Below are 27,777 nucleotides of genomic sequence, written 5' to 3' on the forward strand. Positions count from 1 at the left end.
ATTTAGGCCATTCGTGGCGGCCGATGAAACATGGCACGAATGGTCCCGCCAGTTCCACTTTCATCTAACAGCCTACAGAATTCAAGGTAACGAGCGGCAGCCGTTTTTGCTTTCTTGTGTCGGTGTGTCTACCTACCGTGTGATAGTGAAATTGTTTCCCCGACGCGACGTGGCAACTCTGACCTACGAAGAAATTTTGTCTGCTTTAGATGCCTATTTCAAGGAAACCGTTAATGTAGTTGCAAAAAGGTATACGTTCTTTCGTACAAAACGTACGGCCGGTCAGACTAATAGGGAGTGGGTTGCAACTTTGCAAGGACTTACTAGGGAGTGTGCATTTGAATGTGACTGTGGACTTCCTTATTCAGATACAATGGTGCGTGATGCAATAGCACAGAACGTTTCTGATGTTCGCATAAGGGAACAGATTTTGAAACTAGTAAATCCCTCCCTTCAACAAGTGATAGACATATTGGATAGGCAAGACACACTTGACTTTGCTCAGGACTCATTTGAAACTTCGCCAGCAGTGTGTCACATTAACCGGCCCGCCGGGCCCGCTGCACGGGACGCTAAGCAGCCCTCGCGCCCGTTACCACAGCGGCAGCCTACCTTGCAAACACGTGCGCCGCGTAAGCAAGCAACTGCAGTGAAATCATGCCCGCGGTGTGCCACTAAACATTCGCGTGAAAATTGCCCGTCACGCCAAGCTATTTGCTTTTACTGTCAAAAGAAAGGACATGTTCAAAGTGTTTGCCAGAAAAAGCTTAGATCAGACAATCACAATAATTCCAAGCCCTTTGCTTCGCGCCGGAATCGAACCCAGGACAATCAGGCTCGTGGACCTTCGCCCATGGACATTCATGTAGTTCATTCCCACCCGTCCAGTGACACTTTAGCTAACGGTGACTGTGTTCGTCCCACAAACAGTGTGCGTCGACGTCGCCGAAAATCCCGTAAAGTCGCAAGTGCTTCTGTACCTGTATCAGTTCAAATTGCACGTGACAGTCGCTCTTGTCGTCAACAGGACAATAAACTTTTTGTAGACTTAGACTTTGACGGCACAGTGATACCATTCCAGCTCGATACCGGAGCTGCAGTTTCATTGCTCAATCACGACACGTACAAACAACTGGGCAAACCGCCATTGCGTGCCGCAAATGTTAAGTTACATAGTTACTCAGGACAGCATATCCCTGTGTTAGGACAGTGCAGCCTTCTTGCAACATACAAGGGACAAACGAAACTTGTTTCATTTTACGTTCTTCGTTCTTCTACTGCAGTGAACTTGTTTGGTTTAGATTTGTTTCAATTGTTTAATTTGTCTATAGTAAATCAGGTCCTATCCGTGAATCAGACTGTGCCTTCCGCCAGTGTTTCTAGTCTTTGTGAAGAATTTGCAGACATTTTTGCACCGGGCCTTGGTTGCGCTAAGAACTATGACGCGCATTTGGAACTGCAAGAAAACGCGCGACCGAAATTTTTCAGAGCGCGCAATGTTCCCCACGCATTGCGTGATGAGGTCGCCAGAACATTAGCCGATTTAGAATCTCAAGGTCTAATTGAACGTGTGCAGGCTTCTCTCTGGGCCTCCCCCTTAGTAATTTTGCCAAAACCTTCCGGTAAACTGATACTTTGTGTGGACTTCAAGGCAACAGTGAATCCACAACTTGTGACTGCCACTTTTCCTTTGCCCCGCCCGGAAGATCTTTTTGACAAACTGTGCCCGGGAAAATATTTTTCCAAATTGGACCTAGCAGATGCGTACTTGCAAATACCTGTGGACGAAGAATCCCAGCGCGTCTTAGTGGTTAACACGCATCTTGGCTTGTATCGCTTCAAAAGACTACCGTTCGGGTGTGCATCCGCCCCTGCTTTGTTTCAGCAATATTTACAAACTGTGTGTGCGTCGGTCCCTACTGCTGCGAACTATCTGGACGATATTGTGCTCTCAGGAAAGACAGAAGCCGAACATTTGCAAAATCTCCGAACATTATTTCAGGTCTTGCGTCAGAATGGTCTTCGCTTGAGGAAGGACAAATGTGTGTTTTTTGCTCGGGACTTACCCTACCTGGGGCATGTCATAAATGCCCAAGGTATACATCCGAGTCCAGAGCACCTCCGTGCCATACAGGCGTTGCCTTCGCCACGGGATGTTAAACAACTACAGAGTGTGCTGGGTAAAATTAATTATTATGCAAAGTTTGTGCGCAATGCTTCTTCCATTTCAGCTCCGCTTCATCGCTTACGCCGTAAAGGTGTTCCGTTCGTCTGGACGACGGAATGCGAACGCGCCTTTCGCCAGTTGAAATCGGCGTTACTTTCAAATACGTGCCTTACGCCATTCGATCCCCAGAAACCCCTTTTGTTGATGGTGGATGCATCGGATTTCGGGATCGGTGCTGTGCTTGCGCACAAGGATGGCTCGCATGATCGCCCTATTGCCTTTGCGTCCAAATTGCTCTCATCTGCGCAAAGAAATTATTCCCAGATAGAGAAAGAAGCTTTAGCTCTCGTGTTTGGTGTTACAAAGTTTCATGATTTCTTGTATGGTCGTCACTTTACAATCATCACGGACCACAAACCTTTGACATCACTTTTTCATCCGAACAAGCCTGTACCTCCACGTACAGCGCAGAAATTCATTCGCTGGTCACTTTTTCTCTCGCAGTACCACTACGATATCTTGTATCGGTCCACTGCTAAGCACGGAAACGCTGATGCGTTGTCCCGTTTGCCTGTTGCTGAGGATAAAGCATTCGATTCTTCCGAACTTGCTTGCATGTTCATTGATTCGGAAACCGATGACATGGTCGAATCGTTTCCGATTGATTTTCGTCGTGTAGCTACAGCCACAGCTGCTGACCCTGTCCTTGCTACTGTTTTGCGTTTTGTTGCTACGCAATGGCCCTTGTCCAAGTCACGGATCGAGGATCCTTTGGTTCGTCGTTTTTTTGCTCACAAGGAGAGACTTTTTGTCCGACGTGGTGTTTTGTTGTTGCGTTCCGATAATGATCAGTCCAGAGTCGTGGTCCCACGTTCGTTACAGTCCTCTGTCTTAAAGCTTCTTCACCAAGGACATTGGGGTATAGTGCGTACGAAACAACTTGCTCGTCAGCACTGTACTTGGTTCGGAATCAATGCGGCGATTACGAATATGTGCTCTTCTTGCGTGGCGTGTGCCGAACAACAATCCGCACCGCCGCGGAAATTCTTTGCATGGCCGAAAGCCACTTCCCCTTGGCAACGCTTGCACATCGATTTTGCTGGTCCATTCTGGAATGCTCGATGGTTGGTTGTGGTCGATGCTTTCAGTAATTTTCCTTTTGTTGTCCGGATGTCTTCCACGACGTCTTCTGCCACAATCCAAGCCTTGTCTGCTATCTTTTGCATTGAAGGTCTTCCGCAGACTATTGTTTCCGACAATGGCCCACAATTCATGTCCGCAGAATTTCAGTCCTTCTGCGAGGCCAATGGTATTCAACATCTGACATCCGCGCCGTTTTCGCCTCAGTCAAACGGTGCCGCTGAACGATTGGTCCGGACTTTCAAGTCACAGATGTTGAAATTGAAAGAGTCGCATTCTCGGGAGGACGCTTTGTTGCTCTTTTTGTCTTCGTATCGCTCTCAGCCCCACGATGGTCGCTCGCCGGCTGAATTGCTCCATGGTCGTTCTCATCGCACATTGATGTCTTTGCTGCATCCGCCACATCAGGTTCCTGTGCAGCGGCGGACTCCTGCTTTTGCTCCTGGCGACGTTGTCTATTATCGCACCTATCGCGGTTCATGGCGTTGGCTCGCAGGGCGCATTCTTCGCTGCCTCGGCCGCGCGATGTATTTGGTTTTGGGGGCCTCTGGTGAGGTGCGTCGGCATCTCAATCAGCTGCGCCTCTGTCGTCGCCTGGGTTCTGCCGCTCCCCGTCTGCTTTCAGCGACGGGGCCGTCCGGTCAGCGCCTTGGGGACCCATCTACTGGCTCGTCTCATCCCCAGGTGTTACCGACGCTGCCTTCCCTTTTGCCTCATGGCGTCGCACCGCCGCCGCAGCCGCCGCCGGCGCCGCCCGCAGTGGACGCTTCGCTGCAACCGCCCGGCGCCTCCCAGGGTCACGCGCCGCCGCTCGCTTCCCGTGACCAGCCGTCCTCCGCCATGGACCTCTTGCCCGCTCCGGACCAGATGTCGTCATCGCGCGTCGGATTCCCCGACGCAATGGAGGTCGACCCTTCGGCCCCTCCGGTCTCATTACGTGCGCATACACCGCATGTTGCCGTGCACCCTGGACTAGGTTTTCAGGCGTTTCCTGGCTCCCCTCGGACCGAATGGCCGGGTGCGGGTGGCACAGCCTCGCCTGTTGTTAGGCTCCCCACCTCATCGCATACGTCAACATGCGGTCCTCCCCACGGCGGGCGGAAGCCTTATCTCACGACCGTTCGCCGATTTGCGGGGGAGGAATGTGGTGTCACCGCTAGACACCACACTTGCTAGGTGGTAACTTAAATCGGCCGCGGTCCTGTAGTACATGTCGGACCCGCGTGTCGCCACTGTGTGATCGCAAACCTAGCGCCACCACATGGCAGGTCTCGAGAGACTGAGGAGACCTCGCCCCAGTTGTACGGACAACATAGCTAGCGATTGGACGTGCTAAGCCTTGCTCTCATTTGCCGAGAGATAGACAGTAGAATAGCCCTCTGCTAAGTTAAATGGCGACCACCTAGCAAGGCGCCATTTGTATCAGTGCCTATAGCTTACTAATATTCAAGAGAGATGTATTCCAAGGACTAATTAAAAGTTAAGTAACAAGCATCTACGTACTTTTCTTCTTATTCATTTATAAGTTCTCATGTTCCAGACTTCACGCCCGTCTGCGTTAGCCTTGCGTGCCCTATCGGCTACAGCATTGTGTCTAGGCTGTATGGTCTAGACACAACACAAAGTTCCTTCAGACATGCATGCAGTTGCAAATATGGACAATCATCAGCTGTATAATGCAATGATGACAATGAAAATTTGCACCAGACCAGGAGTCAAACTTAATCATTTGCAAAAACATGGGATTATAAAACAAAGAAACATTAATTTGGTCACAAGACTGTACATACATACAGGGTTATTACAAATGATTCAAGCGATTTCACAGCTCTACAATAACTTTATTATTTGAGATATTTTCACAATGCTTTGCACACACATACAAAAACTCAAAAAGTTTTTTTAGGTACTCACAAATGTTCGATATGTGCCCCTTTAGTGATTCGGCAGACATCAAGCCGATAATCAAGTTCCTCCCACACTCGGCGCAGCATGTACCCATCAATGAGTTCGAAAGCATTGTTGATGCGAGCTCGCAGTTCTGGCACGTTTCTTGGTAGAGGAGGTTTAAACATTGAATCTTTCACATAACCCCACAGAAAGAAATCGCATGGGGTTAAGTCGGGAGACCGTGGAGGCCATGACATGAATTGCTGATCATGATCTCCACCACGACCGATCCATCAGTTTTCCAATCTCCTGTTTAAGAAATACCGAACATCATGATGGAAGTGCGGTGGAGCACCATCCTGTTGAAAGATGAAGTCGGCGCTGTCGGTCTCCAGTTGTGGCATGAGCCAATTTTCCAGCATGTCCAGATACACGTGTCCTGTAACGTTTTTTTCGCAGAAGAAAAAGGGGCCGTAAACTTTAAACCGTGAGATTGCACAAAACACGTTAACTTTTGGTGAATTGCGAATTTGCTGCACGAATGCGTGAGGATTCTCTACCGCCCAGATACGCACATTGTGTCTGTTCACTTCACCATTAAGAAAAAATGTTGCTTCAACACTGAAAACAAGTTTCGCACTGAACGCATCCTCTTCCGTGAGCTGTTGCAACCGCGCCGAAAATTCAAAGCGTTTGACTTTGTCATCGGGTGTCAGGGCTTGTAGCAATTGTAAACGGTAAGGCTTCTGCTTTAGCCTTTTCCGTAAGATGTTCCAAACCGTCGGCTGTGGTACGTTTAGCTCCCTGCTTGCTTTATTCGTCGACTTCCGCGGGCTACGCGTGAAACTTGCCCACACGCGTTCAACCGTTTCATTGCTCACTGCAGGTCGACCCGTTGATTTCCCCTTACAGAGGCATCCAGAAGCTTTAAACTGCGCATACCATCGCCGAATGGAGTTAGCAGTTGGTGGATCTTTGTTGAACTTCGTCCTGAAGTGTCGTTGCACTGTTATGACTGACTGATGTGAGTGCATTTCAAGCACGACATACGCTTTCTCGGCTCCTGTTGCCATTTTGTCTCACTGCGCTCTCGAGGGCTCTGGCAGCAGAACCCTGAAGTGCGGCTTCAGCCGAACAAAACTTTATGAGTTTTTCTACGTATCTGTAGTGTGTCGTGACCATATGTCAATGAATGGAGCTACAGTGAATTTATGAAATCGCTTCAATCATTTGTAATAGCCCTGTATTTTGTATCACAAGTCTAACTATATAGTTTATTTTGAAAAGATCAAAAATGGCCATTAGAGTACAGGGTGTCTCAGAAGGTATGCTGCGACTTCAATGTGTTATAGTAACCAAACTAATTAAGATATTTATACCATGTGACTGACAAAAATCATGTAGATTTGTTTGTGTGTGTTTCAGGTTGTTGTGAGTGAAGCATAATGACAATGAAGGCTCAGAGTGTGGAATGGTTTACTCAGATATGCAGATTAAAATAAACTTCCAAACACACCACAGGAAGCAACCAACCTTGTGGACATCTATACATTGGTGGTACACTGCTTGTGTCTGTATGTGCGGATGGATATGTGTGTGTGTGCGAGTGTATACCCGTCCTTTTTCCCCCCTAAGGTAAGTCTTTCCGCTCCCGGGATTGGAATGACTCCTTACCCTCTCCCTTCAAACCCACATCCTTTCGTCTTTCCCTCTCCTTCCCTCTTTCCTGATGAGGCAACAGTTTGTTGCGAAAGCTTGAATTTTGTGTGTATGTTTGTGTTTGTTTGTGTGTCTGTCGACCTGCCAGCACTTTCATTTGGTAAGTCACATCATCTTTGTTTTTAGATATATTTTTCCTACGTGGAATGTTTCCCTCTCTCTCTCTCTCTCTCTCTCTCTCTCTCTCTCTCTCTCTCTATATATATATATATATATATATATATATATATATATATATATATATATATATATATATATATATAGGTTAAGGGAAACATTCCACGTAGGAAAAATATATGTAAAAACAAAGATGATGTGACTTACCAAATGAAAGTGCTGGCAGGTCGACAGACACACAAACAAACACAAACATACACACAAAATTCAAACTTTCGCAACAAACTGTTGCCTCATCAGGAAAGAGGGAAGGAGAGGGAAAGACGAAAGGATGTGGGTTTTAAGGGAGAGGGTAAGGAGTCATTCCAATCCCGGGAGCGGAAAGACTTACCTTAGGGGGAAAAAAGGACGGGTATACACTCGCACACACACACATATCCATCCACACATACAGACACAAGCAGACATATTTAAAGACGTCACACACACACAAAATTCAAGCTTTCGCAACAAACTGTTGCCTCATCAGGAAAGAGGGAAGGAGAGGGAAAGACGAAAGGATGTGGGTTTTAAGGGAGAGGGTAAGGAGTCATTCCAATCCCGGGAGCGGAAAGACTTACCTTGGGGGAAAAAAGGACAGGTATACACTCGCACACAACACATATCCATCCACACATATACAGACACCATGGATGTGTGGATGGATATGTGTGTGTGTGCGAGTGTATACCTGTCCTTTTTTCCCCCTAAGGTAAGTCTTTCCGCTCCTAGGATTGGAATGACTCCTTACCCTCTCCCTTAAAACCCACATCCTTTCGTCTTTCCCTCTCCTTCCCTCTTTCCTGATGAGGCAACAATTTGTTGCGAAAGCTTGAATTTTGTGTGTGTGTTTGTGTTTGTTTGTGTGTCTATCGACCTGCCAGCGCTTTCGTTCGGTAAGTCAAATCATCTAAAACAAAGATAATGTGACTTACCAAATGAAAGTGCTGGCAGGTCGACAGACACACAAACAAACACAAACATACACACAAAATTCAAGCTTTCGCAACAAACTGTTGCCTCATCAGCAAAGGAGAGGGAAAGACGAAAGGATGTGGGTTTTAAGGGAGAGGGTAAGGAGTCATTCCAATCCCGGGAGCGGAAAGACTTACCTTAGGGGGAAAAAAGGACGGGTATACACTCGCGCGCACACACACACACATATACAGACACAAGCAGACATATTTAAAGACAAAGAGTTTGGGCAGAGATGTCAGTCGAGGCAGAAGTGCAGAGGCAAAGATGTTGTTGAATGACAGGTGAGGTGTGAGTGGCGGCAACTTGAAATTAGCAGAGATTGAGGCCTGGTGGATAACGGGAAGAGAGGATATATTGAAGAGAACACAAACCCAATCATCCCGGCCGCCCCATTGTAGCTGGTTACCAAGCCCCCACAGAACGTATCTCTGCCTACGTAGATCAACACCTTCAACCCATTACGTGCAGTCTCCCATCCTTCATCAAAGACACCAACCACTTTCTTGAACGCCTGGAATCCTTACCCAGTCCGTTACCCCCAGAAACCATCCTTGTAACCATTGATGCCACTTCCGTATACACAAATTTCCCGCACGTCCAGGGCCTCGCTGCGATGGAGCACTTCCTTTCACGCCGATCACCTGCCACCCTACCTAAAACCTCTTTCCTCATTACCTTAGCCAGCTTCATCCTGACCCACAACTTCTTCACTTTTCAAGGCCAGACCTACCAACAATTAAAGGGAACAGCCATGGGTACCAGGATGGCCCCTTCGTACGCCAACCTATTCATGGGTCGCTTAGAGGAAGCCTTCTTGGTTACCCAGGCCTGCCAACCCAAAGTTTGGTACAGATTTATTGATGACATCTTCATGATCTGGACTCACAGTGAAGAAGAACTCCAGAATTTCCTCTCCAACCTCAACTCCTTTGGTTCCATCAGATTCACCTGGTCCTACTCCAAATCCCATGCCACTTTCCTTGATGTTGACCTCCACCTGTCCAATGGCCAGCTTCACACGTCCGTCCACATCAAACCCACCAACAAGCAACAGTACCTCCATTACGACAGCTGCCACCCATTCCACATCAAACGGTCCCTTCCCTACAGCCTAGGTCTTCGTGGCAAACGAATCTGCTCCAGTCCGGAATCCCTGAAGAATTACACCAACAACCTGACAACAGCTTTCGCATCCCGCAACTACCCTCCCGACCTGGTAGAGAAACAAATAACCAGAGCCACTTCCTCATCCTCTCAAACCCAGAACCTCCCACAGAAGAACCACAAAAGTGCCCCACTTGTGACAGGATACTTTCCGGGACTGGATCAGATTCTGAATGTGGCTCTCCAGCAGGGATACGACTTCCTCAAATCCTGCCCTGAAATGAGATCCATCCTTCATGAAATCCTCCTCACTCCACCAAGAGTGTCTTTCCGCCGTCCACCTAACCTTCGTAACCTCTTAGTTCATCCCTATGAAATCCCCAAACCACCTTCCCTACCCTCTGGCTCCTACCCTTGCAACTGCCCCCGGTGTAAAACCTGTCCCATGCACACTCCCACCACCACTTACTCCAGTCCTGTAACCCGGAAGGTGTACACGATCAAAGGCAGAGCCACGTGTGAAAGTACCCACGTGATCTACCAACTGACCTGCCTACACTGTGACACATTCTATGTGGGAATGACCAGCAACAAACTGTCCATTCGCATGAATGGACACAGGCAGACAGTGTTTGTTGGTAATGAGGATCACCCTGTGGCTAAACATGCCTTGGTGCACGGCCAGCACATCTTGGCACAGTGTTACACCGTCCGGGTTATCTGGATACTTCCCACTAACACCAACCTATCCTAACTCCGGAGATGGGAACTTGCTCTTCAATATATCCTCTCTTCCCGTTATCCACCAGGCCTCAATCTCCGCTAATTTCAAGTTGCCGCCACTCACACCTCACCTGTCATTCAACAACATCTTTGCCTCTGCACTTCTGCCTCGACTGACATCTCTGCCCAAACTCTTTGTCTTTAAATATGTCTGCTTGTGTCTGTATATGTGTGGATGGATATGTGTGTGTGTGCGCGAGTGTATACCCGTCCTTTTTTCCCCCTAAGGTAAGTCTTTCCGCTCCCGGGATTGGAATGACTCCTTACCCTCTCCCTTAAAACCCACATCCTTTCGTCTTTCCCTCTCCTTCCCTCTTTCCTGATGAGGCAACAGTTTGTTGCGAAAGCTTGAATTTTGTGTGTGTGTGACGTCTTTAAATATGTCTGCTTGTGTCTGTATATGTGTGGATGGATATGTGTGTGTGTGCGCGCGAGTGTATACCCGTCCTTTTTTCCCCCTAAGGTTAGTCTTTCCGCTCCCGGGATTGGAATGACTCCTTACCCTCTCCCTTAAAACCCAAATCCTTTCGTCTTTCCCTCTCCTTCCCTCTTTCCTGATGAGGCAACCGTTGGTTGCGAAAGCTAGAATTTTGTGTGTATGTTTGTGTGTCTATCGACCTGGCAGCACTTTATATATATATATCCATGTGGGAAAAATATATCTAAAAACAAAGATGATGTGACTTAACGAACGAAAGTGCTGGCAGGTCGATAGACACACAAACAAATGCAAACATACACACGAAATTCAAGCTTTCGCAACAAACTGTTGCTTCATCAGGAAAGAGGGAAGGAGAGGGAAAGACGAAAGGATGTGGGTTTTTAAGGGAGAGGGTAAGGAGTCATTCCAATCCTGGGAGCGGAAAGACTTACCTTGGGGGAAAAAAGGACAGGCATACACTCGCACTCACACACATATCCATCCACACATACACAGACACAAGCAGACATTTGTAAAGGCAAAGAGTTTGGGCAGAGATGTCAGTCGAGGCGGAAGTAGAGGCAAAGATGTTGTTGAAAGGCAGGTGAGGTATGAGCGGCGGCAAATTGAAATTAGTGAGATTGGGGCCTGGCGGATGTGTTTGTTGGTTTGGTGTGTTTGTGTGTGTTAGTTTGTGTGTCTATCGACCTGCCAGCGCTTCGTTTGGTAAGTCACATCATATTTGTTTTTAGATATATTTTTCCCACGTGGAATGTTTCCCTCTATATATATAAAAACCAAATTGTTGCTGACACTGCCATAGCTGATGTGCCTAGAGAGGACAGAACTAGACTGGATGTTTTATGTGCCACAAAAGTTGCATATGTTGAAATTGATTGAATGACATAAAAGCTTCGTGAGACAGCGTGTAACACAAGCCAAACATGTTGTGAATACCTTAATTATTTTGGTTGCTTTTACACGTTGAAGTATTAGCGTGCTTTTGAGACACCCTGTATACCTACACATAGGAAAAGAAATTAAATTTTGTTTTTGCTTAAAAGATGAGGCTCATTTTTTGCAGCTAAATCTTTGTAATGTTTTAAAGATGGCAACTGGACAGTGTCACTTTCTTCTTCCTGTTCTAACTATACCATAGCTGTCTCGGTGCAGTGAAAAGTTTCCTAAAAAGATGATCCTTTTTCAGCACAGCCATTGTCCCTACACTAGTCCAAGTTGTTGCAATGGTCTTGCCCATTGATGACAATGGCAATTATTCAATCAGTAAATGCTTGTTAGCCAGGGTCAACAACATCACATTTGAGTCAGTCATGGATATTTTCCTGACTGCTTCCTTTAAATTCTGAAGGTACTCTTATAAGCCCACCTAGTTAGGATACAAAAGGAGCTTATTACAAGCTTTGTGCAATGTCTAAATCCTGATTTCCTGCCATTCTCAACCTTTTTCTGTGCAAACATCTATGCTCACAGTCAAATACACTTACAAATTTTGTAATGGTGTCACTGTTCTTTTTAATGTTTTGTACTGATGCACTTCCAAATCCGTATTCCTGAGCTAAGTGTTTATCAACTAGTACCTGTATTCCACTAGTCTATTTATGCTTTATGTTTGCCACAGTGAATGCCACAACAACAGCACAATCTGTCACAAGTAAAGCTTTGGACATCAGCACCCGAATAGCAACAATGACAGTTGGCAGAGAGAAAGAAACCACCAAACTGACCAGCCCAGAGTCAGCATAAGTTCTATTTGGTGTGTGCATGAGCACCTTCAATTTGCAAACTGAAATGCTTTTAGTTAATCAATATTTTGGTTTATCTTTTGTTAGTGTTCAGTGCTATACTGTAAAACATTTTGGTCAAAAAACAGTCTTAATAAAAAGTCTTTAGTATTTGCAACTGATTTAGATTTAACTAAATAATATTCAGATGTGGTTACAAAAAAACTCTATCAGTGCTGCATCTGCATTAAATAATAATGTGCTAACAGCACACGACTTTTGATGTGATGTTACTGAACAATTCCAAGTGGCCCCAAAACGTATCTAGCATGCCGACTTGTGATTGTCAGATTGTCACAATGGCAATCATTGTTACACACTTAGATATAGCCAAGTCCTTTATGACGAGGCTATATACAGATATGTACTTGCGCTGAATTAGTTGACAATTTCATTATCTCACTGTTGTTGCATGATACACACTAACAGAGGCACAGACACACAACAGCTCTATAGTACACTGTTAAAGAATTATTGTTTGTCAAGTAACTATTTCAATGTGTGTTTTTTAAAGATATGTATTCTTGTATTATAAAATTACAATCATTAAAGGACTTCCTCTTATATTTTATCCAGTGCCTGGTGTAATGACTGTAAGAAAAATGTTTGGTGCAAGGCGTATTTGGTATTCTAAGACAAGATTACCCTTGCAAGCAAAAAATGGGAGTTATCACAAAAACATACATGTGTTCCTCATTATATAACAGGGCAGCAAAATACCTTCTGGACTGGGATCGGCTAACAAAAATTTACTTAAATAAATAAAGAGAAAGATAACAGTTATTGCCATCAGAAGCATTACTTTTAGTAACAGCTCTCTCTCTCTCTTTCTCCTCTCCAGCCACCATGTTAACCACAACTGACCAAACTCGAAAAGAGTGACATAGTCAAGATAACCGTAGTTTGCCTACCGGCACTGTAACCTTATTGTGTACATATAAGAAACTTAACAGGTACATAAGTTGTGCAGCAGGTAAACTGTTCTGTTGGAGAGCCGTAATTCTGGATTCTCCAATGTTCTAATAGCTCTGAAAAGTCACTAACTGAATAAGTTAGTCAATAATACAAACCCTTCATTGTATGAAAATAAAAATACGCTGCAGAAGAATTCAGTTAACATCAAGTAGGCAAAAAAAAAAAAAAAAAAAAAAACTGTACGAGGAGAGTGACAACACCGACACATGGTCCCTGCTGAACTGTCAACTGGTTGTGTTGATTCAAGGCTCTGATATTTAGAAGCACTCAAGCCTTGATTGTGTTTCGCTTCCATTAAGGACCTATATATGAAGCACTAGGTGGTCTCAGATATTGCAGAAATAAGACAGAAAAATTATTTGGTCATCATTTATATGACCTTGCCAAGGCCTTCGGCTACATAGATTATAACATTTTACTAAAGAAAATAAGAGGGAATCATATCTCAACAACAACAACAACATAAACTGGATCATATTAATTATAGCGTTCCCCAGTGTATGGTACTTGGTCCATGCCTGTTCTTCACCTATATTCTCAGTTTAATAAACGCACCAGAGTACTTTACAAACACTGTGATGTTTGCTGAGGTTAAAAGTATATTGACAAAGGGCCCAAACAAATCCAAACTTAGTTAGTTTCATGTTCCATGGATCATTTGCATGATACATCATAACAACGATGTGGAAATAGTCATTTTACATTCATAACGCAAATTAATTGCTAAAAATGACTACCTGCTGAAGATTTATAAGGTTTTTTGCTTTATTGTTATTATTATTATTATTATTATTAAATACACAGGTGTGAATTAGTTATGTCTATCCAATAGCTTTTACAGATTAAAACAGAAATCCTTCTTCTGAATAGAAGACAATGTCAAGCAGAAACTTTGTTTTCAAATTTTACTTTGCTGACTGTAAGACATTTTGTATCACTGGGCAAGTTTTCAAAAATTTTAGTTACTGCACTGTTCACCCATTTTTGGACTCAAGACACCCTCAATGTGGAATAATGAATGCCTTTTTACCAGGTCAACAGAAGTGTCTGATTCCACCCATCTGCTCTCTCTCTCTCTCTCTCTCTCTCTCTGTGTGTGTGTGTGTGTGTGTGTGTGTGTGTGTGTGTGTGTGTGAGCGCGCGCGCGGTTTCTCGAGTTGTAATGTTTTGTGTATTTATTGTGTATTGAATGTGCTTTAATTTATGTAGTGATGTTTGACTTTTGAGTTTTTGAGGTGTTGTGATTTTGGTTTTGCTTTTCATAGTTGTAGGTGGTGGTTTTTTTTTTTTTTGCATCAAACTATGTAGGTAAAGGGAAATGATCGATTCCAATTTTTGTAGTTTTATATGTAGGTATTGGTGTTTTGGTATCATCAGCTGTGGTCAAGGGAAATGTCTGATTCCAATTTTTGTAGTTTATGCTGTAGGCATTGGGTGTTTTGGTATCATCAGCTGAAATGACCTATATAGGTCAAGGAAAGAGTCCGAATCCTGTAGATTTTAGTTTTTTTTCTTCTTTTTTTTCTGTGTGTTTTGGGGTTGTGGTGTGTCTTTCTTTTACTGTTATATTTAACTTGTCCCTTCCCTAAAACTCTCAATTTCCCACAGGTGGACCGTTAGTTTGATTGTATTTTTGGAGGAAGATGTTGTTGTCTTATTTATACGTATTTTTGTGTTTGTTGCCGTGTGTATGTAGTAGCATCATAGGCGCCATGTTGGAGACGCTTAGAATAGCCATTTCCGCTATACTGATGACATCATGGATCAAATCAGACGGATGGAATCGGACACTTCCGTAATCTCATTTTTCCTTCTGATATTGTAATTATGCACATCACAAGAAACAGATTAATATACATTTAATTCCAGACAAATAAAAATGACCTATGGCTACAAGCAGCAGAGATGATGCCACATGGCATGAAACTCTATGGGTTGCATTGTTAGCCATCCAAACAGATAACAAACTGAAGTGGCACCAGCACGTGGATGATTTACCAATAAGCTGCAGATGAGTTACCAATAAGGTTAGTTCTGTTTGCTTTGTGCATAGAAACCCCTCTCATTGTATTGATGGGATGACTAGTGAATGTTGCATACTTCGACTCAGTATAGTCATCTAGCATTAACTTCTTACAGATTCCTAACCCCACACAGATAGACCTGAAAATCTGTGCTTGTGAACTTTTTAATAGTTATGAGACTACTTGTAAAGTTTAAAATGAATAATGTGAGGCCCACACAACAGGTAATATTAAGGAGGGTAGAGAGTAGCCGTTGTCGAGAAAAATTGTACAACAGTTCATATCATTTGCAGAGCAATGAAATTATTAGTCATTAAGATGAACTATTCATACATCAATTATTATCTGTTGTGTGCACCCCATGTTTATTCATTTTAAATTTTACAAGTAATGTCATAGCTATTAAAAATTCATAAGCACAAATTTTCAGCATTATATCCATGGAGCTATAAGAAATTACTTTACACTCTAAGTTCTTCTTAAAAATGTGTAATATCAAACAGTTTTTGAAAAAAATATATTGATTTAAGTGTGACCATGCGTACATAGGACATAGAATAGGAATAGATTTTTGTTAAAAAAATAGAAAGAAACAAACATAATCAGACAGGGAGTCAAAATGTAGATTTGTTTAAGAACAGAGACACACTGTAAACAATATGGTAACTATAAAATGATGTTACTGTGTGTGGCTTTTTTTTTTTATTTTTATTTATTTATTTATTTTTTTTTTTTTTTTTTAAGCTACAGACGACTCTCTCACCAGAACCAGAGTTTCTTAGTACCACATTCATTGGCTTTACTAACTCACAACCACTGTTACTTTCCAACCTAACCTATATCTTGTGTCAAGCTACAGACTGATGTCTCACCACAACCAGTGTTTTGTTGTTGTTATTATTATTTTCACATTTGTTGGCTTCATCAACTAACAACAAAACTGTGAATATATGCACTGAAAGGTAGCATGACAGCAGCCATTAACATTACATCACTGGACAAAGCTGACGACTCTTATCGAACATTGCCCTTGACCTGTGGTGATGCACTGATGGGTTGCATATGCTGAAGGCTCAGTTAGCTTGGAAGGTAGCAGTAAGATTGTGGATTAGCAAAAGCAATGAAAGTGTTATGACAATCCTTTTTTTTTATACTTTTGGCATTCTGTAGTTATATGTACATTCCATTTTGATCTGGTATCTTCTAGTTTTTTATTATGTTTGCAGGCTTTAAAATTGAGCATCCCAACCCAAAATTCCCATGGATGTCCTGAAACTTTGATAGTTAAAATAGCTAATTGTACAGCGCCATAATTGCCATTCTAACATCACAGGTGAGAGCTGAAATGTTGTATTCTACTGGTAACAACTTCTGAAAGGTGTACCACATTAAATTAAGCTAAAAGTAGAGCATCTTAGAAAATGAAGGTTTTGAGAAAGATAGTTACTTTACAAATGCACTTGAGCAAACAGCAAACTGTGTTGCAGGTATTAAGATGGCAACAAAAAAGAAAATTTCAAATGAACTAAACAACAATTGAAGACAAGGCCAGAGCTTTTATAGCACACAATACTAGGAATAAGTTAGAATATGACAAATTAAATAAAAAAGGCATGGAAATAGTTCTGAATGAACATAAGAAGATAGAAAGAAAATTTGGTACAATAGATATTTGAAAGAAAAAGAGTATAAAGGAAACAAAACAGAAAATTATATTTGGTAAATGTAGATTTCAGCAGTTGACATCACAGATGGCACTGTAACTAACAACAGGGGGTAAACTATAAAAGCATTTGAAAATTTTTTTAAATTATTGTAGATTTCAAGAAATGAACGAGAAACACAAATAATGAATAATGAAAATTATATTCTGGAAGCATTGCCCGATGAAGTGTTTGAAAGCATTCCAGGTAAAAAGAAAGGAAAGACTGCTGAATATAAAGCCAAATACAAATCAATACAAAAGGAACTTACTAGGATATTTACAGACTGTCTACAGAGGTAGACAGCACCCAAAATATTGAGGACAGAGATATGCATGTTGAGAGTTTCTAGGAAAGAAAACAAAGAGAGAAATGGATTATGGGAACAAATTATAATAATTAAAATGAACTGCATGTGGTGTGACAAACAAGTAAGTGGGTGTCAGATGGATCAAGGAAGTTCTTGGCTGAATTCCAAGAGATAAGAGCACACCAAGAGAGTGATCTAATTGAAGGAGCATTGACTACATAAAAAAATAAAATAAAATAATACAGAAATGACAAACACGTACATTGCTGAAAACTGTAATGAATGGAAAAGTCATTAGACGGCTTTTATCCCACATTAGATGTGAAATCGCTGATTATAGTAATGACTATGACATAGTGCCAGCCTTAAAGGTAAATCTTGACTACCACAGACACTTACTTCATTCTGTTCCTTTTTGAGTTCACGTGAAAGCTCTTCATTTTTTGTATGTAGCTTTCGTTCTGCCTCTGCAGATATGTGCAGAAGATTATCTTTCTTCAGTATAATTTCCTTTAGATGATTTACTTTTGCCTGAAATAAAAGTAAACTTGGATTAATAAAATTCACTCTTATTTCTAACATTACAACAGTTTTTGTTCATAAGCAGATTTTTTATCTCACATTCTTTGCCAAACAAATTCACCGTAAGTAAGGATAAGTTGAAAGTCCCTTACTGTTCTTAATATACATGGTAATTATAATTAAAGTTATAACTTTCAAAACACTGTAGAAATAACACCACTGGTCACAATGACATCAAATTACAATGGAATATTATCGGGGAAGGGGGAAAATGTATGGGGGGAAAAAAGTGTGAAAAGTGATCAACAGAAATGGATGGTACTGTGTGTGTCAGAATACATAAATGAAAACACCTGCTATGCGCACGACCCATTGAAGTTGGTATAAACATGCCAGGTACATGGCTTTTCCTCCTCTCGCGTCTGTGATGTTTGCCATGACTGTCTCAATGCAGAATTGTGCTCTGTTTATAAAGCAGTATTACAAAAATAATGACTGTGCACACATCGCTCTGCAGATGTTCCGGACACTAAAGGGTTTGAAAAAAAGGTGTTGGTCCAATGACTGCCATGGGCCTGGAGAAAATGATTCGGAAAGTGGTAGAGGGAGAAAACAAATTGATTTGATGTCAGTGGAAGCAGTGGCCACAGTAATCCAGGAGGCGGCGAGTGGTAATGTGCAAACGTGTAGTGCACATTGGTCATACCCATGAGCACGGTGCATAAGATCCTACAAAACATCCTTCTTTACTGTCCATCCAAAATTACCCATGTGCACGAGTTGCTTCCTGTCGACCTGCCAGCATAAGAGAGACCTTTGCTTTAGACTGTCTTGCTCACATAGAAGTGGACAGTGATTGGCAGTGGAAGGTTTTGTGGACAGACAAAGCCCACATCCATCTGACAGGATGTGTCAATACACAGAATTGTTGAATATGGGCAATGGAAAATCCACACGCAAATCAACCAGTACCACTTCATCCTGAAAAGGTCACTGTGTGGTGCGGGTTTATGGCATCATTTATCACAGGGCCATATTTTTTCGAAGAGACAGATGCTTCCGGTCCTGTTACCTGTACCGTCACCGGTAAGCGCTACGAGTGTCTTTTGTGCAACCACATCATTCCAGCTCTCCAAAAGCGTGGGTGTGTGGACGGGACATTTTGTATGCAAGATGGCGCACCTCCGCACATCGAAAATCCAGTTAAGCAGCTGCTGAAGTGCCATTTCGGAAATGCTAGAATTATCAGCCACCACTTCCCTACAGCCTGGCCGTCCCAATCACCTGATCTTATTCCGTATGACTTCCGGCTGTGGGGCTATCTGAAAGATTTTGTGTTCAGTATTCCGATTGCAAACTTAGCTGCACTGAAGACACGCATTGCGCAACACATTCTGAATGTGAGCCTGGAAACACTTCGTTCAGTTGTGGAACACGCTGTTTCTCAATTTCAGCTTGTTGCAGAAAACAGTTGACAGCTTGCTGCACATGTTTTGTGTCAGTCACACAGAAATTAATAATCCAATTTGATTTGGATTGATGTTTTTATGCAGTTTTTGGCCTCAGGACAATAAAAAACAATTTTTTCCCATCCAGTGTGATATGACCTTGCCATAGTGGTTGGGCTTACATAACTAACAGTATCACACCTGTACACCCATGCACACTGAGTAGTAAAGTTTGTTTAATGTCCGACGTACACCTTAGGCATTGTTGCACGATTCATTTGTCATTTGTAGTCGACCACTATTAAATTATGATGCTTACAGCACCATCTACTGCTACATTTTGTAACTATTTATTTTTCTTCTGCCACACGTTTTCCCCCTTCTATGAATATACCGCTGCAATTTCATGTCATTCTGACCAGTGGTGTTATCTGTACAGTGATTTGAAAGTTTAACTTTAGTTATAACAGCCCTATATATTAATGATTTGCCACTCTGCACTCATGAAGATGCTAGTTCTTTTTGCTGATGACACAAGTGTAATCACACACAAGAAACAAGAATTAGCTGAAGAAATTGTGTAAATAATGTCCTTCAGAAAATCATTAAGTGGCTCTCAGCAACTGGACTCTCACTAAATTTTGAAAAAATGTGATATATACAGTTCAGTAGAATAAATGGTATAAGACCACTGATAAATATAGACTTTGAACAGAACTCTTTGGTTAAGGCAGAATATTCCAAATTTCTGGGTGTGTGCACTGATGAGAAATTGTGTGCATTGATGAGAAATTTACGTGGAAGAAACACACTGATGATCTACTGAAACATTTGAGTTTAGGTACTTACGCTGTTAGGATTACTGCAAAATTTTGGTGATAAATGTATCAGTAAATTAGCCTACTATGTCTATTTTCATCTATTGCTTTCATGTGGCATCATACTTTGAGGTAATTAATCATTAAGAGAGAAAGTATTCGCTGCACAAATGCATGTAATCAGAATAATAGCTGGAGCCTACCCATGATAATCTTGCAAACATTTATTAAGGAACTAGGGGTATTCACAATACATGTATTCACTTAGGAAATTTGTTGTCAATAACTCACACCAAATGAAAAATAAAAGCAAAGTGCATAGCTACAACACTAGAAGAAAGGATGAACTTCGTTACTCTGGGTGGATTATGCTGCCACAAAAGTCTGCTCATTTAACAAATAGCGTTAAAAGTCTGACAGATAGCCAAGCAGCATTTAAAAACAAATTTAAAGATGAATTTTTAAACACGTGTCAAACATTGTGTCAAAAATAAAATTAATTATATCACGTAAAAAACTTATGTTAAACCGACACCATCCATATCATTACAAAATGCCCTATCTATCAAACAAGTATTAACACAATGTAATGTAGATGCTAATGGTATTTCTGATACACAAGGATTGTCTCCTCACTAGATCCTAAAAGGAAAATAACTAGAGCATAGCTGACACACACACACACACACACACACACACACACACACACACATAGATATATATATATATATCTATGATGTGACTTACCAAATGAAAGGTATATATATATATATATATATATATATATATATATATATATATATATATATATATATATATAGAGGGAAACATTCCACGTGGGAAAAATATATCCAAAAACAAAGATGATGTGACTTACCAAACGAAAGCGCTGGCACGTCGATAGACACACAAATAAACACAAACATACACACAAAATTCAAGCTTTCGCAACAAACTGTTGCCTCATCAGGAAAGAGGGAAGGAGAGGGAAAGACGAAAGGATGTGGGTTTTAAGGGAGAGGGTAAGGAGTCATTCCAATCCCGGGAGCGGAAAGACTTACCTTAAGGGGAAAAAAGGACGGGTATACACTCGCGCACACACACACATATCCATCCACACACACACACACACATATATATATATATATATATATATATATATATATATATATATAAAATGATATGGTTATAATAAAGGGAAACATTCCACGTAGGAAAAATATATCTAAAAACATAGATGATGTGACTTACCAAATGAAAGTGCTGGCAGGTCGACAGATACACAAACAAACACAAACATACACACAAAATTCAAGCTTTCGCAACAAACTGTTGCCTCATCAGGAAAGAGGGAAGGAGAGGGAAAGAGAAAGGATGTGGGTTTTAAGGGAGAGGGTAAGGAGTCATTCCAATCCCGGGGGCGGAAAATGACTCCTTACCCTCTCCCTTAAAACCCACATCCTTTCGTCTTTCCCTCTCCTTCCCTCTTTCCTGATGAGGCAACAGTTTGTTGCGAAAGCTTGAATTTTGTGTGTATGTTTGTGTTTGTTTGTGTATCTGTCGACCTGCCAGCACTTTCATTTGGTAAGTCACATCATATATATATATTGAAATACACAACGAAATAAGAAATTTCCTGAAATTATTTTATCAGAACACAGAAAATGTAACCTGCAAGACAAGGAATACTAGTACTCTCATATTTGACTTTCAGAGTCATCTTTAGCGGTAGTTTCAGTCACTTCCACTAAATTCCTGTGGATCTACTCTGTCTAGTTCCTGATTCCCTATCTTCTTGTGTAGACAGATGTACCACAAAAATTTCAAGAGTTCCAGACTGAAATGTAAAAATAAAACACAGTGACTAATGCCTGCTATAATAACAGAAGACCTGACTGGACCACACACAAATGGCTGTTTAAGTTGAGAATCATCGTGTAGCTAAGCTTTGTATTCCGAGGCTTTGGAGGGAAGCTTGAATTGTTGCATTGCTTAAGCCTTTTAAGGAGCCAAATGACCTTAAAAGCTTTTGTCCAATATGCCACTGTGTCCAGATCAATGAACATCTTATTCTTAACTGAATTAACAGCATAATTGATGGAAAGTTCATTCCTCAACAAGCTCGTTTCCGATGTGGAAATCACGCTGCAATCGGATATTTAACCTCGCTCAACACATTTCGGATAGTTTCAGACAGGGTAAGGTAACTGGAGTCACATCTGTCAATTTAAAAGCTGCCTCTGACACTATCAATCACAGAAAGTTGCTGCATAAAATTTACTGTCTCACCAGTGATTACCAACCAACATCCCTCAGAGGCACTCTTCTGAGTAAGGAGAGCAGGTGGTGCATACAACAGAATAGCCTATTTCAAGGCAGTGGGCTTACTCCTCTGCTCTTTCATAAATAAAATAAATTATACTAATGATTAGCCCATTACAGAACACTCGAGACATTTCATTTCAAGAAAAGTTGACTGTATTATTGGATCTGCTTGGCGTTTGATATGCCAATCATTTAAGCCCAAATCTGAACAGGACTCAGGTGTGTGCATTTCCTCACAGAATAGAGAAGCTCAGTTAGAATTTGACATCGTATGGTGACACAAATGACTTCAACATTGCCCAACACTTGCATATCTGCGTGTTAGTCTTGACTGTACACTGTCTTTGAAGAAACATTGCTGTTAGACCAGGTTGGTCAGTGCAAGGAACAGTATTTTGAGAAAGCACGTAGTCACCACCTGGGGAGCTAGTCCTCATGTCCTGATAACTTCTGCTCTTGCTTTGTGTGTATTGCCTGTGGAGTATGCCTCTCACTTGTGTGAAGTCCACACCTGGAAGCTGAGTGGTCAGCGTGACAAAATGTTAATTCTAAAGGCCCGGGTTCGATTCCCAGCTGGGTCGGAGATTTTCTCAACTCAAGGACTGGGTGTTGTGTTGTCCTAATCATCATCAATTCATCCCCATCGATATGCAAGTCTCCAAAGTGGCATCAAATCGAAAGACTTGCACAGGCGAATGGACTACCCGACAGGAGGTCCTAGTGACACGACATTTACATTTACCTGTGTGAAGTATACTGCTCACTCCAAGCACTGAATGAGACTACTCAAATCTTTTCGGGATGTATGAAGCCAACACCATTAACAAATTCTACTAAATTGTTGGAACAGCTCCCTCCACTGTCAGAAGTGCTGTTGCTGCCAATGCGAAGAGGTTGAAGCAGAACAGTGATCCCTGCAATCCACTGCATGATCATCAAACTGTTGTCTGTCAATTGAAATCTACAAAAAGCTTCACTATTAGGACTCAGCCACTGGAGGGAACACTTGAGTCTAACAGCATCACGAAATGGAAGAGGGAGATGCCACTGGACATTCTTGGATGAGCCCCAAGAAATGATTTACCCTATCCTGTTGGGCTATCATTCAGTCATTTTAATGGCTCTGAGCACTATGGGACTTAACTTCTGAGGTCATCAGTCCCCTAGAACTTAGAACTACTTAAACCTAACTAACCTAAGGATATCACACACATCATGCCTGAGGCAGGATTCGAACCTGCGACCTTAGCAGTCGCACAGTTCCAGACTGTAGTGCCTAGAACCGCTCCCCCACTCCGAACGGCTCAGTCATTTTAGATTGGGTGTCGCTCACTGCAAGATCAACTTGCGCAAATGGGGTCATCCTTTCAACTCATGGAGACGTGCTGTGAGTGTGGAACAATACAGTGTCTAAACAACGCTATTAGAACAACCTTGCAAAACACAGGACATACTGAAGGCAGATATCAGATTAGATTAGATTTACTTTCATTCCAATTGATCCGTAGTGAGGAGGTCCTCCAGGATGTGGAACATGTCAGAAAAACAACAATACATGACAACTATTTACAACCAAAACAAATAAGCTAATGTACCATTCCACAGGTCCCAAGTGGAATGATCGTCATTTTTTAATGAACACTATATGAAAGGGTCATTTTACAAATACTAATGCACTGAATTTTAAATAAAAAAGTTTTTTATTTATTTATAAGGTAATAAACATGTAATACAACTACTATAATACTTATTTACAATGAACGCATTACTGCACTGAAATGGTGCAGAAGTTAGATTGTGTGTGTGTACACACACACACACACACACACACACACACACTTACAATGAACACATTACTGCACTGAAATTGTGCAGAAGTTATATTGTACTTATATATATATCAGTTGGTTTTACTGAGAAATTCATCAATGGAGTAGGAGGAGATGGCACACCAATAAATCCTTTAGGCTTCTCTTAAACTAAATTTCATTGGTTGTTAAGCTTTTTATGGCTGCTGGTAAGTTATTGAAAATGTGTGTTCCTGAATAATGCACACCTTTTTGTACAAGACTAAGTGACTTTAAATCCTTGTGAAAATTATTCTTATTTCTAGAATTGATTCCATGAATCGAGCTGTTGGTTTGAAAAAGTGATATATTTTGAATGACAAATTTCATTAAGGAATAAATATATTGGGAAGCAGTACTTAGTATCCCTAGTTCCCTAAACAGGCTTCTGCAGGATGTTCTTGAGTTCACACCACATACTACTCTTACTGCACGTTTTTGTGCCCGGAAAACTTTAGCTTGGCTTGATGAAGTATGCCAAAAACTAATCCCATATGACATAATGGAATGAAAGTAAGCATAGTATGCCAGCTTTTTCATTTTTATATCCCCTATGTCTGACACAATTCGCACTGCAAATAGAGCTTTGTTAAGACTCTTCAGCAGTTCTGTGGTGTGTTCCTCCCAGTTGAATTTATTATCAGGCTGTAATCCCAGGAATTTAACACTGTCCACTACTTCTATCTGCTTGTCATCGTATATTAGACATATACTCGTAAGACACCCCTTACAAGTTCTGAACTGCATGTAGTGTGTTTCTCAAAGTTCAGTGACAAAGAGTTGGCTAGGAACGAGCGATTAATGTCCACAAATATTTTATTAGCTGATCTTTCTAAGACTATTGATGAAAGGTTGTTGATATACACAAGAAAAAGTAAGGGCCCTAAAATGGAACCTCGTGTGTAATTAGTTCCCAGTTGGATGATTGGGTTATTTGGGGGAAGAGACCAAACAGCGAGGTCATAGGTCTCATTGGATTAGGGAAGGACGGGGAAGGAAGCCGGCCGTGCCCTTTCAAAGGAACCATCCCAACATTTGCCTAGAGCGATTTAGGGAAATCACGGAAAACCTAAATCAGGATGGACGGACGCGGGATTGAACCGTCGTCCTCCCGAATGCGAGTCCAGTGTGCGAACCAAGTTGGATGATGCCTGATAGTTTGACACATGTCTCTTTCCTAATAACACCCTTTGTTTCCTACCAGAGATATAAGATTTGAACCATTTTGCAGCATATCCTGTTACACTATAATATTCTAATTTACTTAAAAGGATATTGTGATTTACACAGTCAGATGCCTTTGACAGATCACAAAATATACCAGTTGCCTGCAATTTTTTGTCTAATGAATTAAGCACATTTTCACTGTAAGTGTAGATAGCCTTCTCAATATCAGAACCCTTTAGAAATCCAAACTGTGACTTTGACAGTATGTTATTTGAGATAAGATGGTTATAAAAGTTTTGAGAATGCTGGCAGCAGTGAAATTGGACGGAAATTTGATGCTATTTCTTTATCTCCCTTCTTAAACAGTGGCTTAACTTCAGCGTATTTCAACCATTCAGGAAATACTCCACTGATAAACGACTGGCTACACAGATAGCTTAATATGTTACTTAGCTCAGAATCACATGCTTTAATTAACTTTGTTGATATTTCATCATACCGACTAGATGTTTTTGATTTTAAAGATTTTATGATGGACATTATTTCTGCGGGGGTAGTGAGGGTCAAATTCATATTATGGAAGTTACTTTAAATGTCTGGTCTGAGGTATTCTATAACAGTATCTTCCGAACCTGACAACCCCATCTTTTCAGTAACAGTTATAAAATGTTTGTTAAAAAGTTCTGCAACACTATACACAACTGTCACCAATGTATCATTTACTCTTAATGCTATTTGTTCCCCTTCATGCCTTGTTCTACCGGTCTCCTCCTTCACTATATTCCATACTGTCCTTATTTTGTTATCTGATATGACTATCTCTTCCTTGTAATATATTTACTTTGACGTCCGTATTGCAGTCATTAATATTTTGAAGTATTTCTTGTAATGTGCTATAGCATCAACATCGGAACTGTTTCGGATTGACAGATACAGTTTTCTTTTTGTTTTACAAGATACCCTTATTCCTTGAGTAATCCATGGCTTCTTTGTAGACTTTGCTCTAACCTTGGTTAGTTTTGGGGGAAAACAGTGTTCGAATAAGGTAAGCACTTTATTAGCAAAAGTGTTATATTTTTCATTCATGCCATGAGCACTGTAAACATCAGTCCAGTGAATGTGTCTGAGGAGTGTCCTAAAATAATCAATTTTTGGCTTATTGATTACCCTCTTGAGCTCAGATTTAACAGGTTTTATATCCTGTTCAGTATTAACATTTAACAGAAGGAACTGTATGTCATGGTCTGAGAGGCCATTGACTATTGGTTTTGTAATATAATTTTGTTCATTGGACTTTTCTATAAAGATATTATCAATGGGTTTTTGAGCAATTGTCTACCCTAGTGGGGAACTTAACAGTGGGAATTACGTTGAATGATAGTGTTACTAACTCAAATAAGTTATTATTGGGAGAGTCTTTAAGGAAATCTACACTGAAATCACCAGCAATCACTATTTCTTTGTTTTTGGTTGTTAAATGAGCCAGTACAGCTTCAAGGTGGTTTACAAACAGATTAAAGTTACCTGCAGGTGCTCGATATACACTTAATATTATGAAGGATATTTTTGTGAAATTCTACTTCTGTTGCACATGCTTCCATATGCTGTTCTAGGCAAAATTTATGAATGTCTATGTTCTTAAATTTATGACAGTTCCTGATGAATGTGGCAACTTCTCCTTTCTCCATTTCTGATCCACTAAAGTGAGATGCTAACCTAAACCCTGTAACACTTAAAAGTTATATACCAATGGTCACATGATGTTCAGAGAGGCAGATTATGTCAGCTGGGTTTGTAGACTCTAATTCTTCTATGCCGATAGTAATTTTATTTCTCAGTCCTCAAATATTTTGATGCAATAAAGATAGCTGACATTTCACATTAACTGAGTTAAAATTGGGTAGAGTTAAAATGTCTGCTGACTGTTGAAAATTCTTAACCAATAGTTGTTTATGCTGATGTAATAAGCTAGAATTATGTTTTTTAGTTTCTTTCTCAAACTGAAGGTTTGTCTCAGTTCTAAGCTCTCTTAAAATTTGTTTTCTTTCTGTCCTCCCTACCCTAAAAAAGGGTATTTTCTGAACCCTATAACCACTGGTATTTTACCACTCATGACAGTGCCTCCCCCCTTTAACTTTCCTGCTATTTTTCCAGCCAGTTTACCCTTCCCCTTCCTGTTGAGGTGAAGGCCATGCCTAGTATAATCCCACCTATTGCGAGAATCAACAGGAACCACACCAATGTGTGACCCTGCACCCGACATAAGCAGCTGTTCCAGCTCCAAATGAACTTTCTTGACAGAAGAGTTCAAATAAGGTTAGTCATGGCGCCCAAGAACAGATACAAACTCAACAATAGTATGCTTCGATGCTGATGCAATCTTTGCCAGGTCACACTCTATACTGTAACCAGGATCTCTGTCAATACTGTTACCTGCCCCACCCACTATAACAACAGTGTCTTCCTTAGTGAAATCTT

At 41.3% G+C, this 27,777-nt stretch overlaps 1 protein-coding gene across 1 annotated transcript in view; it reads right to left on the minus strand.

Annotated features, from left to right (window-relative positions):
- Nucleotides 1-27,777, minus strand: part of LOC126204463 (uncharacterized) — a 51,034-nt gene that overhangs the window by 21,352 nt on the left and 1,905 nt on the right. The window contains exon 3 of the mRNA XM_049938850.1: nt 17,572-17,703. Within this exon, the coding sequence (XP_049794807.1) occupies nt 17,572-17,703 (132 nt within the window). The remainder of the gene's footprint in view (nt 1-17,571; nt 17,704-27,777) is intronic.

This window comes from Schistocerca nitens, chromosome 9 (assembly GCF_023898315.1).
Source record: "Schistocerca nitens isolate TAMUIC-IGC-003100 chromosome 9, iqSchNite1.1, whole genome shotgun sequence".
Classification (NCBI taxonomy): Eukaryota; Metazoa; Arthropoda; class Insecta; order Orthoptera; family Acrididae; genus Schistocerca; species Schistocerca nitens.